The sequence below is a fragment of the Amaranthus tricolor genome, chromosome 15, assembly GCF_026212465.1.
Source record: "Amaranthus tricolor cultivar Red isolate AtriRed21 chromosome 15, ASM2621246v1, whole genome shotgun sequence".
Classification (NCBI taxonomy): domain Eukaryota; kingdom Viridiplantae; phylum Streptophyta; class Magnoliopsida; order Caryophyllales; family Amaranthaceae; genus Amaranthus; species Amaranthus tricolor.
In genome coordinates, this window is record NC_080061.1 from 9552089 (window position 1) to 9570064 (window position 17976).

Consider the following 17976-nt stretch of genomic DNA (forward strand, 5'->3'; position numbering starts at 1 on the left):
TCAATACAAGAATAATTAATATAACTTTTTAAAATTTTTTGTTATCTACCACTAGAAATATTAAAACTTTAATATATATCTTAGCAAATATAACCAAATTAAATAGAACAAAGTGATGGAAATGAAGGTATAACATTATAATAAAAACAACAAAGTGGGATAAATACGTACCACATAGTCCTTTGCTGAGTCAAATCCGAGAACTACATCAGCCAGCTTTCCTACAATATCATTTATTTAAAAAGTAAGACCCAAAATCATCTAAATTATTGATAAGCTTAAGTTCAAAACTACATTTTAATTAATTTTATAAATTTCAAATAAATTTACTGCTATTTTGAATTGTCAATTCAGTAAAGAGTTTAAAACGCAAAAAACTCTGATTAACCATTTCTCATTATGAAACAGAAACAAATCCGAAAAGCAGAGCAAATTTGTAAAATAAAATCTTCAAAAAACACAAATTCATGATATGAACAAAGAACAATTCATACACAATAGGCATTTTATTTGAATCATTTTTGTGTGAAACCATCTCTTGGTGAAACGGGTTCGAAATATGGAGTTCATACGATAATAATTAAATTAATTGTGCTGTGGAGAATGTCTTCACAGTGAGACCAAATGAAGTTATTATATCAATATTTATTTTTTTAAATATAAAAAAAATAAGAAAACAAAACTAAAAATAAAAATGGGAAAAGATAAAGGTTGAGATTAAATTACCATGTTTATCAGGAATAAGAAGAGAAATAAGGGCAGCGCCATAATTAGTGAGCGTAAGAGAGATGTTACCCTTCTTCAGTTCATAAACTCCAATCTCATCTTCATATTCTTCAGCATTTACGTAATGTTCGCCATGGTGATGACGGTGATGATGGTGGTGCCCGAAAATAAAAGACACTTCCGGATCTAAACCCAAACTGCTGCTAATTAAACTGATGGAAATTAGAGAAATTAAGAGTATGATTTTATCAATACCCATTTTAATTTGAGATGAAGATGGAAATTATTTTTTTTCTGTTTCTGGTTTTATTGTGCTAAGTTTTGTTGGGGTATCAAAGTGGAGGTTATATATCTGACACCCTCCCTCCGTCCCTCTCATAACGCATTTCTTGCTTTTTCCACGTGGAATGACAAATTGTGTTAGAAAATAGGTAGAAGTTTAGAACAAACAACTATTTCTTTACTCTTCATTTAGCATTAATAAGTTTTTTTAAGAAAATATGCATGTTTGGTAATAAAAAAGAGAGGGCTTGTTTTATCTTTGGAGGAAATTAAAAAAAAGGTTAGAATGTATAAATGATAAAGGTAAAATTGAAAATTAATGTTAATTAAGAGGAACATAGGGAGTAAATGATAGAAATATATATATATATATATATATATATATATATATATATATATATATATATATATATATATATATATATATATATATATATATATATATATATATATATATATATATATATATATATGTTGTTAAAATAAAAATATAATAATTAGTTTTTGTATGAGATTAAAAAAAAAACTAGATTATTGCTAAAAAGAAAAGGTGCAAAATTAATATGACAACCTAAATAAAAAGATTATATTCTCTCTTTCATGTTGATGTTTCTACATGAAATTTTCTGGAAAAAATCTTATACATAATTTTCATTGTTATATATAACTTAAAGTATATTTATATGGAACATTATTAGATTCGCCTTGACGTATACATAGTTATTTTACATTTTTATAATTTTTATGATATTTTTTTTATAAAAATTAAGTCAAAAACAATTATATTAAAAATACGTAAAAAGTAAATGAAAATATCAAATGAGAACGAAGAAATACTAATTGACAGAAATATCGGGGTAATCTTTTTGTTGTCTTCGCTATTTATCAAAATTGTTTTTTTTCTTTTCTTTCTTGCTAAACTAAATATTACTCTATCTGATCTCCTTCTAATTTGTTATAAATTATTTATTGATATATAGTATTGGATATTATTTTAAATAGTTAAATTGACCATTTACTCAAGTCTATGTATACTTGTATATATAATTTTATATTTTTGAAAACATTATAGTGAAAAATGTAAGAGTTTAGATGTATAAAATGAAATTACAAGAACTAATTTTCTTTACATTTAAATTATAATCACCTTTATATAACTTTTTTTTATGGCATGGCGTTAGAGAATGTCAAAACATATTAATTATTAAATATGAATAGTATTCTACTCATGCCAAAGAAATCCACTAAATATAACAATAAAATTCTTTAAATAAATTGAAGAATACGAATAATGTTTATCCAATATGTATCGTTATACATATCTATGTACACAACTAGACAACTCTGTCTCTATAACCCATGAAATCGCGCGATGTATCAACTTATAAAATAGTCCTTTTGAAAACCATTTATGTCCTACTTAATGATTCAACTAGGGGCGAATAGTAATTTAATCAACTATTGTGCATTGCTTTAAACATTCCAGCTCAGAGTCCCTCCATTCCAACAAAGGATGAAACCAGATTGAGATCAGAAGTCGTCTTTATCTATTTAGAAGCTCAAATGGATGTAACTTCAACACTTAATTCACTTTCTCCTCTATACACTAAGAAATGATTCTTAGTTCTTCTTAAGTAGTTTAGGACATTCTTAGCTAGTTTTCGGCATAGACTCACCAATATATAATAGAAATTAAATGTTGATTATCATTTATAATATTAAGTATTGTAACAAACTACACAAATTGAAAATAAACATTAATACGCACCTACAAGATGCAATTCTGAACGTACACCAAGTTCACGTACATCATGTCTTGCCTTGATGTGATCCTTTGTTTTATCGGCACACACATCAACGCGTTGATTATGTTACAAATACATTTTTCTCTATGTGCATGACAATTAGATTATGCTTAATCATGTTAGTTTTCCAATATAGAAAATCCTAGAATATGCTCCTCTTCTTTTAGCCAATAGAGTACATACTAACTTCCTTTTTATGATTTGGTCTGTCTTCTTCATTCACTTTCCATTATCCATATTGGTTTAATTCAACGAGCAATTCATGTCTTTTGTAAATTGGAGGTAGATCTCTTTTCTCAACATATCTTCCTATAGGGATGACTTGTACCTAAAAACCTTATATGATAGTCAAACAAACATATCTTCGAGGTTAAAAGCCTGTGAATCGTCCATGCTGTAAGGGTAAGAATATCGTCCAGTTGTACTCCACCTAGACAACATCAAAAAAGCAGGAAAGTCGTTGATTGTCCACATCAATGCTGCTCGCAGTTGGAAGTTCTCCCTTTTGGAGATGTTGAATTTATAAATCCCCTCTTCCCACAACATGTTCAACTCCTGTATCTATGGTTGAAGATATAAGTCGATATTGTGTTTTAGATTGCTCGGCCAAAGGACAATTACTGTTAAGAACATATATGGCTTCTTCATGCACAAGGTGGAAGATTGTATGGGGTAACAATCACAGGCTACAATGAATATTGCTGCCCCACTCTTTCAAAGGGATTAAAACCATATGTATATAGAGTAAGTCGCACATTTCAAGTCACCATTGCAAATTCCGGATGTGTGTCATCAAAAGTCAACCATGGTTGAGCATTAGAAGGATAAATTATCTCTTCATCTTTAGTGTGGTGCTCTGCGTGCCACCTCATATGACTAGTAGTTGTCTTTGAAGCATACAATCTTTATAATCTGAGGCCAAGAGGAAAATAAGAAAATTGCTACCGTGAAACCTTATTACCATTATGTTTTCTTCTCTGCCTAAAGGTTTCACAGATATGACAACAATTTGCATTTGGATTGTTCCCCAATATATCATACACCCGTTAGGACAACAATCTATCTTCTCAACGGGTAATCTACGGACATCTATTTATTTTTTGGTGCTATAGAAGTTGTTTGTCATTGTATTCTCTTCTGAAAAAACTTCTTTCACCAACATATAAAACTCGTTGTTAAATCTCTCAAGCATGCGATAGTCCGTCTCCAAGTTTGTTAGTCGACCAATCATATCCATCTTGGTGTGATTATTACAACATGTTATAATGGCATGTTAGTAGAATTCAACAAAGAATTGTCTAGAATGAGGGTTCAAATCTTCATCAACATGTATCGGTGGTTTATCATCTACCAGTACAACATTGAACTGTGGGGGAAGAAACTGATGGTAAGTATTGGGAATGTACTAGCAGCTGTATCACATACCATTGGTGAGTAAGGATTTGGATCCTTCAACAAATGTTCCCATAGTACCCTTAAGACATCAAAAGTTGCTCCTACCAATGCGTTATATTGATAACTCTGCTCATAGTCATTAAATACTAAAAGTCAAAAAAGTCAGTTGGCGACAATCTGGTAATTGCCAATGCCATCGCCATCTTTCAATTTAAAAGTTCAAAATGTTTACCGTTAGCATGGGGTGACAAGATGGCGACCAAAAAAGGCCGTGACCCATTTCAAAAAGATTTGAAAACATGTATTCGATGGTAAGCGACGAGTTGGGACCAACCTGTGTCGTCGCCTACTGAAGAAAAAATAAAAACTATATATTAAATGATGGCAACGACATATCTAAAAAATAAAAAATTTTAGGCATGTAGCGACAGGTAAGCGACACTCTAGTTTCGTTGCTCGTTGTTGCGTTGCTAGGACGTCGCCTACCCGTCACCAAAGGTGACGATTTTATTTTCTTCGCCTTTTGGACATCGCCACTTTTACGTTTTTTGTAGTGAAAATTATATGTTCTTTTGATGCTTATAGAGTTTTATACTCTTGTAGAATTTTTATTCAAAAAGTTTTAATTAACACTCATATTTTTCAAAGAGTTTACAATAATTATGTGGGAATTTATTTAGTCAATCGTAAACATGGTATTTCTAAATGGCTATTAGGAAACATTAATTTTTATAATTCCATAGAAGGATGAGTATTTCTTGAGGATAACATAAGCAATAGCCGAATCATATTACTCTTTACACGAATTATCTTGACAGCAATCAAAAACCAAACATCTTTGCAGACAATAGCATTGGATTTTGACAAGGATAAGTTGCTAGGCATATGTTTTACTTGTATCATATAAAAACACCAAATGACCAAATTATTCTTAGCACAATGTAATACGTGGATTAATAAATTATTCAACATCTATTCTATTTATGATGTAATGACGCCAAGGAACCAAGACTAATTCTTTTTAGTCTAAAATGGATTTAATTAGTCCGCACTATTTTTACTGTGCATTATTATTTTTTAATCAGTAATCACATTTTCTAATTTACATTTCATAAATTTAAAGTTAATGTACGCTATTTTAATGTGCACTATTTTTTAATGTTTCATCTACAAGTTCCCACTCCTCACTCTCCACTCTACTTAATTAGTAATCAGTAAGCCTTTGCTTAGATAAGTTCTAGTCATCGTCAACAATAAGCTTAAAATTAGAGTTCTTAAATATTAAACGCTCATCGATTTGATCCAGACCTAATACAAATTTGATTTAAACAAACAATTGAACACCTATAAATACTTAAATTCATTTTCATCGATTAAAAATTGAATTCCGTTCATAAAACAGATTTTAATTTATGAAACAATTTGAACTTTGAAATGTATACTAAAATTGGAGAAATATCAAGAAAATTTAAGTGCGTACGAAAAATTGTGAAAAGGAATCCCCAAAGGACCCCAACTAAATTACGTATCCAACCACAACATTATCAAAACAAAGTTGAATGATCAACATGATCAAGTGTTGACTATGGCCCCATAACACGTCGAATTTATTTTAGCAACGGTCTTCTCCATGCATTGACTAGCAAAACTATCTATATTACCAATTAGAAAGGGGTTAAATATTTTATAGTTGATTTTTACATTTTATGCTTCATGAATCTTAACAAAGTACTTAAAACTAATTCCGAACTTATTTTTAAATGTTTGTGTATCTTTTTAAGAAACTAAGTAATGAAATCTGTTAATGTAGAAATAATAAATGAAATAAATTAGGATAAAATAAAGTATGTAAGAAGATAAATCTTCAAAAGGATCTACGTTTTTACTTTTGGGTTTCTCTCTACCACTACTACCTACGCGCTCAACAAGTAACTAAATAGAATAAGTTAATCACTCAAACACTTGGACACTAATAAAAATGTATGTTACGCTCTTTTTGTTTGAGTATGAAAACTTTTTAAAGCGTTTTTGTGTCAGGTTGTGGCTTACTCTCTATAGATCAACTTTGTATTTATACTTCACACTTCAATTAAATATGAACTTCAATGTTTAAATCTCCAAATATTTCAAGACTCAGTGCTTATATATATATATATATATATATATATATATATATATATATATATATATATATGAACCAATGTTAAACAACATAGAACAATATTAATAGATGTTAGATGACTTAACCAATGTCTGACATCGTCAAGAGTTCTAATAAACTAAATATATCTTTTATCTTTAAGGTTCCTAGCATTATCCCTCTTGATGAAAACAATTAATATCATCAATTAATATTAATAACCATTTCTATGGAATTAACTTTAGGAAACAAACAACGATTGATTATTGTATGACAGATTTGTCCTTCAAAATTAACAGAAGTGTGGGTAGGGAATGTTGTTTTGAAGACCAAGAAAGAAGAATTATTTCCTATCTATAGTAACACATTGGTTGTTGCCTTTAGTGAACATATGGACGTTGTTTGATTGATTTTCTATTTAGGTTGATAAAAATATCTTTTAACATTGGTTTTTCATGAAATCACTCTATTAGGACTTTTGGACATATTAAGATTGAAGTAGAAGAGTTGTGAGTAGGGATGGTCATGGGGCGGGTCTGGAGCGGGTCTGGCCAGGCCCGGACCCTACGGATCTGACATGGTCTAGGGTCCTTAATGGGTCTTATACAAAGCCTCTTTGATTTGTCAAAATTGAACCTTTTTCGAGTCTTTTTATATTTTTGTAAGCAACTTATTATCGTATTACAAACACTTGTCACAGAAAGTTATCAATCGATACACTAATTTAACAATTCATTTCAGTACCCAGAAACAAGTCCATAATTAGTATCACACTCCGTAAACTTCCAAAACCATTAGAATTAAACAATAAACATCATAATTGAAACTTTAACTCAATGCGCAATCAAATTATTTCAGTACCTAAAAACAAGCCAAAATTAGAATATTGCCGCCTCCATAATTTCCAAAACCATTAGAATTAAACAATAAACATTGTAATTAAACTTTAATCTCGGCGAGCAATCAAAGTATTATACATGTACAACAAATGTGCAAATATCATCAAAATTTTAACAAAAATAAAAATAAAAATAAATAAAAATAAATAAAAATTTAAAAGTTTAGGGTCCGGGTCTTCACCTTAGGACCCGGACCCGGACCCGTCAAATTTTTTTTGGATCCAGACCCGGACCCGGATCCGATGGGTCTAAAAAATTAAGACCCAGACCCTTATAAAAGGGGCGGGTCCAACTGGGTCCTGGACCCATGACCATCCCTAGTTGTGAGGAAAGGAGATATATAGTTTTGTTGATATTAATCAATTTTCATAAAGATCTTCATAAAGATTTCTTCGACTACTTTTGCTTTAGGTCTTGAAGTCCTTTTTGTGTTGGTTTTAATACTATTATAAATAGGAGTTTTCATTTTCTCATTTTTTGGAGAAGATTGGGATAAAAAAGATAGTGTTGGGTGTAAATGAAAGAATGTACTAAATCTTAAAGGATATAAAAGTGACGATTTGGGCAGGAAAGTGCTTGATTTAGGGAATAAAATATTCTCTAAATTATTTGTTAATATTGTGTAATTGTTTTTATTTCCTTATTTACTAGCAATTGTCCATGTATATATTGAGATGTAATTAGCCTAATTTTTTGTCTTACTCTTTAATTCCGCATTAATTATTATTTCATGGTTTCAGAGCCGTAAGGTTTAGATCTGGGATCCGACCTTTTTTCGGTTCTTATCAGCTACCTAAACCCCTTTATTTGATGGCAGACTCGTCGGAAAAAATAAATCAAACCCATCCAATATTAATGGAACAAATGGAGCAAATGGAACAAATGTTGCAAAAACTCCAAACACAAAACCAACCAAAACCGATTACCACAGAAACTGCACCACAAACTGTTCGAATAGCCCAAAGACTTCATTAACATAATTACACCAAATGGAGTAAACTGATCCACCTAGCCATAAGTGGGAGAGAACGGCTCAGCAACATCACAGCCGACCCTCCACCCACTATTGATCCAGAATATTCACAATGGTCTTAAAGAGACTCCATGGTCATCTCATGGATTATTGAAAACATAGACGCAGAAATTGTTAATCAGTTTCCGATTATACTACTTCTAGAGATTTGTGGAAGGGCATTGAAACTCTCCTTTGTAGTGGGAGAGATGAACTCCAAATATTTGACTTAAGTACTAAATCAGCAACCCTCACTCAAGGGAACAATACCATAGAACATTTTTACGGTCAATTAAATACCTTGTGGAAAGAAATCGACAGGCGCATGCCTAATTCTATGGAGTGTTCCAAAGACATTACCACATTCAACAATTATATATAGAGACAACGGGTCTATCAATTCCTCGCCGAAATCGATGACTCACTGGACAAGGAAAAACGAGATCTACTCCACCAAGAGCCATTTCCCACTGTGGAAGTCGCCTATGCAACAATCTGGTGAGAACTTGCTCGTCGGGGAATAATGGTCAAAGCATCATCATTTGGGAAAAACCCATCAGGAATTGGATGTGGTCTCGCCGCCAAGAACCGGTCAGAAAAATCTTCATACCGGCGAGAGTACCGAACAAACATGAAGTGTAGCCATTGTGGTGGTTCTAGACACATCAAGGATGGTCGTTTCAAGCTTATTGGGTACCTGGAGTGGTGGGACGACCTACAACGAAAAAAGGCTGCCACCAAGGCACCGATAAATCGTGCCGGCGGCAAAGCCCTTTTCACAGCTGTAGATTCCACCGGCGGCAGACACACAGAGGGACTTGAGGAGACAGCAATTGTAATGGTCCGGTTTAAGTGACCCGGAAATCCATACGAAACTACAAATTCCGGTTCACTCTTGGACTCCAGAGAAGACTTTTCTCTAGGACCGTCAACGTTTCGTCGATAAAGAAATATAGATAAAACAGAAAACAGAAAACAGTACCAGCGTGAAAGATCATAAGTCAGTGGAAGCTCTAACGTACAACTCGAGAGCCTAAAGGCCTCTAAACAAATTAATTGAAATAGCGGAAGCGAAAAGAAAACTACACTATCACTTGTTATTTAAATACAGAGTTTCTTCCTACTCATAAACTAATACAAAAGATAATAACACAGTCTTGATGATTACGGGTTCTAAGTCGAGATCTCACTCCAGACCCTACCTGCAATCAACCTACTAGTCGTCGTATGACAACACACAGTAGGTTCCAAAGAAACAAACCAATACACATCAGAGACTTCATATAAATATCAATCAGGTTGAATACAAGCAAAATGTTCATCCTAGCATGCATAGGCTCTACTACATGTATTATTAATTAATCCCAACTTGTAACGTTGCCCGTCCTGTTCGGGTCGTTCAAGTATAAACCATTCATTACTAGATAATTCCAACTTGTAACGTTGCCCGTCCTGTTCAGGTCGTTCAAGTATAAATTCAAATATTTTTGGAGGAATACACTTGGGAGAGCTAATCCCAAGGCAACCACCGACCTAAGACGTTGCCCGTCCTATTCGAGTCGTCAAAGGCTAAAGTATGCATACCCCCATCGTGACCGTAATGATCCAAAACTGTCATGGGAACAATAATTGTAATAATCCAAACCAGTACGTTAACCCCTTTGGGTAACAAGATACCACCAACGTCAACCCCTTTGGGTGACAAACACATAAAATCTCAATTTCCAATTAATTCCTTTCAAATTATTTGAGGTGTCTAATCCTTATGTGATTTACGAAGCCACGACTAGAAATGAAACAACTCTACTTGCACAACCGCATAAACAGTATAGTCTAAGCGTGTACCCTTAAGCGCTGCAACCAAACAACGTTTAAGCACGATAAGAATTTCGCCCTCTTATGAATCGAGGTCCTAAATAACACACACAAAACGATCACGTATTAGAACGTGTTTACACATTTAATCCACTCCATGCTACTAAGATATTACTAAGACTTGATAGTTTTAAATGTTTTCATCCAATTCCCAATGATTCCAAATTTTAAATTCTGACCAGAAACTTTATTGGCCATTTCGAACAGTTTAGAAAATTCAAATGAAAAATCCGACTTCACCACTGTGTCCGAAATGCATCAATTACCTTGGGTACCAAATTTCATAATTTCTAACATCCAATTACTATTTTTTAATTATTTGAAGCGTTTAACGAGTTTTTAACGCATCAGATACATATACTAACAACGGAACACGACTAACGTTTCCAGATCGGCACCAATGCCGAGGCAGTAGCTGCTGTTTCATTATTCAAATTACTAACTCTTTTAATCTCACAATCAAAATAATCTAACAAGACCAATATCACAATGACTACAATAAAACAAACAAGACAAATTTTTCTATCACACAACCACTTGATAATTCCATACATATATTATTTCGCAAAACCCCATTCAACAAAACATAAAAGTCATCAAATAAAAGAAATATGCCCATCCACAAGATCCTTCAAGAGACTTTAAATTTCACAAACTATGATAATTAAATTAAATACTTAATTCTCTTAACAAAGTAAAATTCTTGTAGAGAATCATAAACCAAATCATCCTTTTTAAATTAAGACATATATAAATACACAATCCTTCAAGCAAATCAAATTTTGCTAATGGATTTATAAATTCTTGGATGACTACACTACTTGATCCATACCATTTAAATTTCTACTAACAAATTGTAATTTAGTTAGAGAAATGTAAATCATAAAAGAATTTATTTAAATATCAATATATACTTAATTCTTATAACAATTTAAACTTTGTTAAAGAATATAAATCAAGAAACATAACTTAATCCTTATAACAAAATTAAAGTTTATTAAAGGATTATTAGAGAAAATTATATATATATATATATATAAATATATATATATATATATATATATATATATATATATATATATATATATATATATATATATATATATATATATATATATATATATATATATATATATATATATATAAATACTCAATCCTCCTAAAAGTCATAGGATATCACCATACACAAAGAAAAAAATATATATAATTCACCTTAGAAATCTTGTATGTAAATTTTTTTAATTAATAATTCAATTAACTTACCCTTTAGATCAAAAGATTGAATTGAACAAACCAAAATTATTTTTTTTCTTTGTGACAGCCAAAACCAGGAGCAAGGGAAGGAAATTTTTTTTTTGATTTTTGTGATCACTTTTGGGGATTAAGAATGTGAAGACTTCAAATGAGGTTTAAAGGATTAATAGGAATTAATAATCAACTTATTGTGCCATAAAACCCAATTATGAGAGGAGTTACAAACTCCTCCCATTCACCTATACTCAACCGGCTACCCTTCCCCTCCCCTAATCTTTTATTTATTTTTTTTTAAATTAATTAATTATATAATTGTCTATTTTTGTTAAAAACAGAAAAAGAAATATTACGTAAATAACAACGTATGCGATAAAACGCGTTACCGTTAAATTAAACTTACTTCGTTTCTTATAATTAACCATGTAAAATAACATAATTCAATATTACGTATTTATTTTATTTTGTTATACTTTATTTTATTATATTTTATTTATTTATAAACCCGATAAAATACGGGTGTTACAGCAATAGAGGTTGGAGAAGATGGTACGAAAAATCAGAAAAAGGAAGGAGACAAAATATTGCGTAGGGAAGGGGAAATAGAACTGGCCAAGGGAAAGGGAAATAGGGAGAGATTTAAAAAGGGAATCCAAGAAAATCATATGCCTACCCCTAATCCTACACCTACCCTTAATAATTTAAATACTCAAATTCAATCCCCCTCACCTAACCGACCAAATTTGTTTTTTCATAACCAAAATAAATTGTCCTCACCAAGTTTTGGTTTTGTTTGTAAACCCATGTCTTCTACTTGGATCTTTGATTGTGGTGCCACAGACACTATGACCTTTGACCCACGAGATCTTTTAACTTCTATTCCCACATCTCGAACCCACATACAAACTGCTAAAGGGGAATATGTTCGTGTCGATAGTGCTGGTTCAATTGATATTTCTGATTCTATTCATTTGCAAAATTATTTATTAATCCCGAGCTTATCTCATAAGCTGTTATCTGTTAGTCAGCTAACTAAAGAGCTGAATTGTACTGTTCTCATGTTTTCTACTAGGTGTATTATGCAGGATGCTCAAACTGGACGAGTCATTGGATATGGTATTGAACGAGGAGGTTTATACTATGTGGAGAGACATCTCAACAAGGTCAAGCTTTGCTAACTCGTGGGTCTCTTGATCATCATCTCTGGCTATGGCATCGTCGCTTGGGTAATCCTTCTTTAGCTTATTTAAAACATCTATTTCCTTCATTTAGACACACTAACATGTCTTTGGATTGTGAAACTCGTGTATTGGCCAAAAGTCATAAACACTCTTATTTGCCTAGTTTTTCTCATTCTACTAGCCCTTTTTCATTGATACATTCTGATGTGTGGGGTCCTGCTCCCGTTTTTGCTAGCATTTTGTGGATGATTGTACTCGCATGAGTTGGGTGTATTTTTTAAAACACAAATCTGAGGTGTTTTCTGTTTTTTTGCTTTTTATCATATGCTCCAAACTCAATAAAACCACAAATTTTACGATCTGATAATGGGAGGGAGTTTGTTAACTCAGCTATGTAAAAATTTATGTCTGAACATGGAATGCTTCACCAAACCTCATGTCCTGACACACCCCAAAAAATGGCATTGCAGAACGCAAAAATCGAAGCCTACTCGAAATCACTCGAGCTCTTCTACTTGAGTCTTACTCCCCCGCTCACCTATGGCCTGAGGCCCTCACCACAGCTACTTATCTCACCAATCGCCTTCCCTCTAAACCTTTAAATTACAAAACTCCTCTTGCTACCCTGGGTTCCTTTGTTACTCTTCCATCCTCTCATTCCTTGTCTCCTTGTGTTTTCGGGTGTGTCGTGTTTGTTCACCTTTCAAAACAGGCTAGAACCAAACTTGACGCTCAGGCAATTGAGTGTGTGTATGTTGGCTATGGGGTTAACCAGAAGGGCTATAGATGTTTTGATCCTGTTCATCGACGCATGTGTACTATGGATTGCGACTTCTTTGAACAATCTTATCACTATACCCAGCCTGGTCCTCAGGGGGAGTTCATTGATGATGACCTAAGTTGGCTTATATATCCAGGTGTTAATGATATGTTAGTCAATAATATGCCAGTTATGGTTGATGAGCCGGACCCGAAAGAGCAAGTAGGTGAAACTACTGATGATATAACTAAAGACATAGTATCTCCTCTTCAGATTCCAGTTACACTCGTTGAGCATCCTAATCCGAATGAAGAGGTTGTTGTTCCTGAGGAGGTAATTTCTGAACCAGTAGTTATTATGGATAATTCTAATTTTGCTGTGGATGTCACTACATCAGACAGGTACAAATTACCTCCTAGAAGCACTAGAGGAGTTCCACCTAGGAGATATGATCCATATTCGGAGGCACAACGTTCACGATATCTAGTGAATAAGGAGAGTGATATAGTTCTCTCTCAGACAGCCAAGGCCTTTAATGCATCTTTATACTCTAACAGTATGCTTAAAAATGTTGAAGAAGCTCTCAAAGACTCGAGGTGGAAAAAGGCAATGGAGGAAGAAATAGTTGCTCTTGAAAAAAATGAAACTTGGGAAAAATGTGAAATCCCTAAAGAGAAGAAAATGGTGGGATGCAAATGGGTATACTCTATCAAATACCATGCTGATGGAACAATTGAATGATACAAAGCTAGACTTGTAGCACAGGGCTATACTCAGACATATGGGGTAGATTACTCTGAGACATTCTCTCAAGTGGCCAAAATCGATACTATCCGGGTCTTGTTCTCTATTGCTGCAAATAAAGAATGGCCACTACATCAGTTCGACATCAAGAATGCCTTCTTGCATGGAAAGATAGAGGAAGAAGTCTATATGAAAACCCCTCCGGGTTTTTCTGGTAATTTTAATCCAAGGAAGGGTGCAGATTAAAAAAGGCTTTGTATGGCTTAAAGCAATCCCCACGGGCTTGGTTTGGAAGATTTACTGCAGCAATGACGAAGTTTTGCTACAGACAAAGTAACTCCGACCATACTTTGTTTCTTAAGAGGCAGGATGATCATATCACATGCTTGATTATTTATGTAGATGATATGATTATCACGGAAAATGATAAGGAGGAAACTCAGACTCTCAAAGAACAACTATCTAGAGAATTAGAGATGAAAGACTTGGGGCAACTAAAGTACTTCCTTGGTATTGAAATTTTGAGATCTAAAGGAGGTATATTCATTTAACAAAGGAAATACATCCTAGACTTGTTAGCAGCTACAGGAATGATTGATTGTAAGCCAGCAGAAACACCTATTATTGCAAATCACGGTCTTCAGATGATTAAAGGAGAAAAACTGGCTGACAGAGGGCAACATTAGAGAATGGTTTAAAAGCTCATCTATCTCTCACACACACGGCCAGACAATTCTCATGCATCAACCACAGGTGCATCATATGACCGCAGTTATGAGGATCTTGAGATATCTAAAGGGTACAAGCTCCGGAGGTATCTTGTTCAAGAAAAACGATCATTTAGATATTGTGGCTTATACAGATGCAGATTGGGTAGGAGATCGAGATGATAGGAGATCTACTTCCAGGTATTTCACATTGGTTGGAGGAAATTTAGTTACTTGGAAAAGTAAGAAATAAAAGTAGTTGCTTTATCAAGTGCAGAAGCAGAGTTTCGTGGCATAGCCAAAGGAGTAGCTGAGATCATCTGGTTGAAGAAACTTATGAGTGAACTTTGCTTACTATAGAAGAAAACAAGTAAGCTTTTTTGTGATAATAAGGCAGCAATACGCATCTCAGGAAATCCAATGCAACATGACCGTACCAAGCATGTGGAAATTGACAGACATTTTATGAAGGTAAAATTGAAAAATAAGATTATTAGTCTCCCTTTTGTGAGATCAAATGATCAACTTGCTGATATACTTACAAAAGTAGTTACAGAAGGAAGCATTTGAGCAAAATTTGCGCAAGTTAGGTATTGAAAATCCAGACCTAACTTGAGGGGGAGTGTAGGAAAGTGCTTGATTTAGGGAATAAAATATTCTCTAAATTATTTGTTAATATTGTGTAATTATCTTTATTTCCTTATTTACTAGCAATTGTCTATGTATATATTGAGATGTAATTAGCCTAGAATAATATACAAAATAGTATTCTAAGCCCTAATTTTCTGTCTTACTCTTTTAATTCTGCATTATTTATCGTTTCAGTTTGGGATTTGATGTGAGGGATGAGTGTAAGTATACTTGATTGGACAATTAAAGTTTATCTAATTTATAGGTGAATTTTTGTGTTCAAAAAGAATGTATTTGGATGTAATTTTGAAATTTTGAGAAAAGGTGTATTACTTTTTCAAGTTTCTCGAATTTCCTTTAAAGAAAATAGAGTTAAAGAAAGTAGTTGGGCCAAATGGCTTACCTATTAAGGTGTGAAGATGTCTAAGAACGATTTGAGTGACTTGGTTAACTAATCTATTCTATAATATTTGAAGGACAACAAAAAACATCTAATGACCGGAGAAGAAATATTATGATGCCTATTTACAAGAACAAAGGGGATGTTCAAGATCGCTCCAACTATCCAAAAATAAAACTTATGAGCCATTCTAAGAAGTGGTGGAAAAGAGTGATATAGATACATATGAGGAAATACACTCCATATCAGAGAATCAATTTAAATTTATGCTAAAGAGATCTACTATAGAAGCAACTGATCTTATGGGACAAATGATGGAGTACTATAGGACTAGTAAAAAAGAATTGCACGCAATTTTAATTGACTTGGACACTACATACGAAAAGGTACAAGAAAAGTGCTTTGGTTGGAAATGACAAAGAAGAGCATCCCAAGAAATACATTGATATAGTGAAAGATATGTATTGAGAAGTAAACATGAATGTTAGGACATGTGAAGAGACAACAAAAGATTTTTAAATCACAATTACACCTCTTTAAAGCTCGATTCTAAGTTTCTTTCTTTTCGCAAAGGTCCTAAATGAGATTATTTGATCAATACACGTAGATGTGACTTAGTGCATGTTGTTTGATTTCGACATTGTTTTGGTGAATGAGACTACGGAGGGGTAAATGTTAAATTAGAATAGAGACAAGAGTTGAAAGCACTAGTTGGGTTTCAAATTAAATCGAAGCGCGACAAAGTACATGGAGTGTGTTTAAAGCACAAACGGGATCATGAGACACTTTAAAGCTAGAAGAGATAGAAATTGCTTCAAGAGGATGCTTTTTGGGGTTCATACTTCAGAGAAGTGGGGATATCCACGAGATTTGACCCACATAATTTTGTGTGGGTGGCAAAAATGGATAGCGACTACTAAAATATCATGTAATTGAGGTGTGCCCTTAAAGTTAAAGGGTAAGTTTTATCACACGACCATTAGACTGGTGATACTATAAAGATGAGAATGTTGGGTTTTTTTAGCAAGGATCATAATAGAAAGAGGGAAGTAGCAGTAATGTGGAATCTTTGATGTTAGAACGAGCATACCTTGAGGGATAGAGTTCGAAATGAATATATAAGAAAGGGTTTAGCGGTAGCTAATATTAAGAAAAAAATAAAAGAAAATTATTTATAATGGTTTGGGCATGCGCAAAGATAAGGTATTAGCGACTAGTAAGAAAGATAGAAAGTTGAAGCTCGAGAGACTTAAAAAGAGGGCAAGAAAGATCGAAGATGACTTGACGGATAAGAGTTGAAAAGATATGATATCTAGACTTAAAAGTGTATAATTAGTGGTCTCAATCAAGAAGCTAATGGAAACTTTATTGGATGTGAAATGCCGTTATATTTGAATCAACTAAAGAAAAACATTAATTAGTACTTTTTGGAAAAGAAAAAATTTTATTAAGTATTTTTTGACAAAACTTTTTTATTAGGTACTTTTTGAAAATAAAAATTTATCAGGTACTTTTTGACAATTTTCCTTATTTAAAAATCCAAACTTAAAAGGCTATCTAATTTTTAAAGCACTTAACCCCTAGGTAACCTAAAGGCCATGTTTATGCTATGTTCATGGTGGTTTATATATCCAGTGTTCTCATAGGGCAGAGGCCATGCTCAAATTTGATGTTCAGGAGAAGTAAATAAAAATAGTTATAAAAGTGATTTATCCATACATAGGAATAATACATGTAATTAGGAAATGGACTAAACCATTGTTAGACCATGTAATTATAAATGGCAAGAAATCATGGAATTCGATGTTAGGATGACAGGAAGCAGACACGAAAATTTGAAAAAAATAAAATTTTTTAATAACTTTAATCAAAAAATATGCTTCGGCCAAACTTTATTCCCAATATAAGCGTTTTTAGCCCCAAAGCTAGGCTCGGTATGTAATCGCTGTTACTAACAGCGAGTATAAAGAAATGGTCAAAATTTTAGTCAAACTATATGTCGCTGTTACTAACAACGAAATAAGGCTTTGACTGGTCAATGGTCAAGTCGCTGTTAATAACAGCGACTCTAGGTAGTACTAGTCAATTGCTTTTCTTGTTTCCTTGACCTTTTTATTCCATGGTCTTTCCATGGATGACGTATTCATGCATCCATATCCAAAATACTTG

General features: G+C 33.0%; 1 protein-coding gene across 1 annotated transcript in view; it reads right to left on the reverse strand.

Moving 5' to 3' along the window:
• The window catches only part of LOC130801914 (uncharacterized), a 9540-nt gene extending 8390 nt beyond the window's left edge, over nucleotides 1-1150 (reverse strand). Inside the window, exons 1-2 of the mRNA XM_057665853.1 lie at nucleotides 727-1150; nucleotides 172-221 (exon numbers count right to left, since the gene is read on the reverse strand). Of these exons, the coding sequence (XP_057521836.1) occupies nucleotides 172-221; nucleotides 727-985 (309 nt within the window). The 5' untranslated portion in view covers nucleotides 986-1150. The remainder of the gene's footprint in view (nucleotides 1-171; nucleotides 222-726) is intronic.
• Between the last annotated feature and the right edge of the window lie 16826 nt (nucleotides 1151-17976).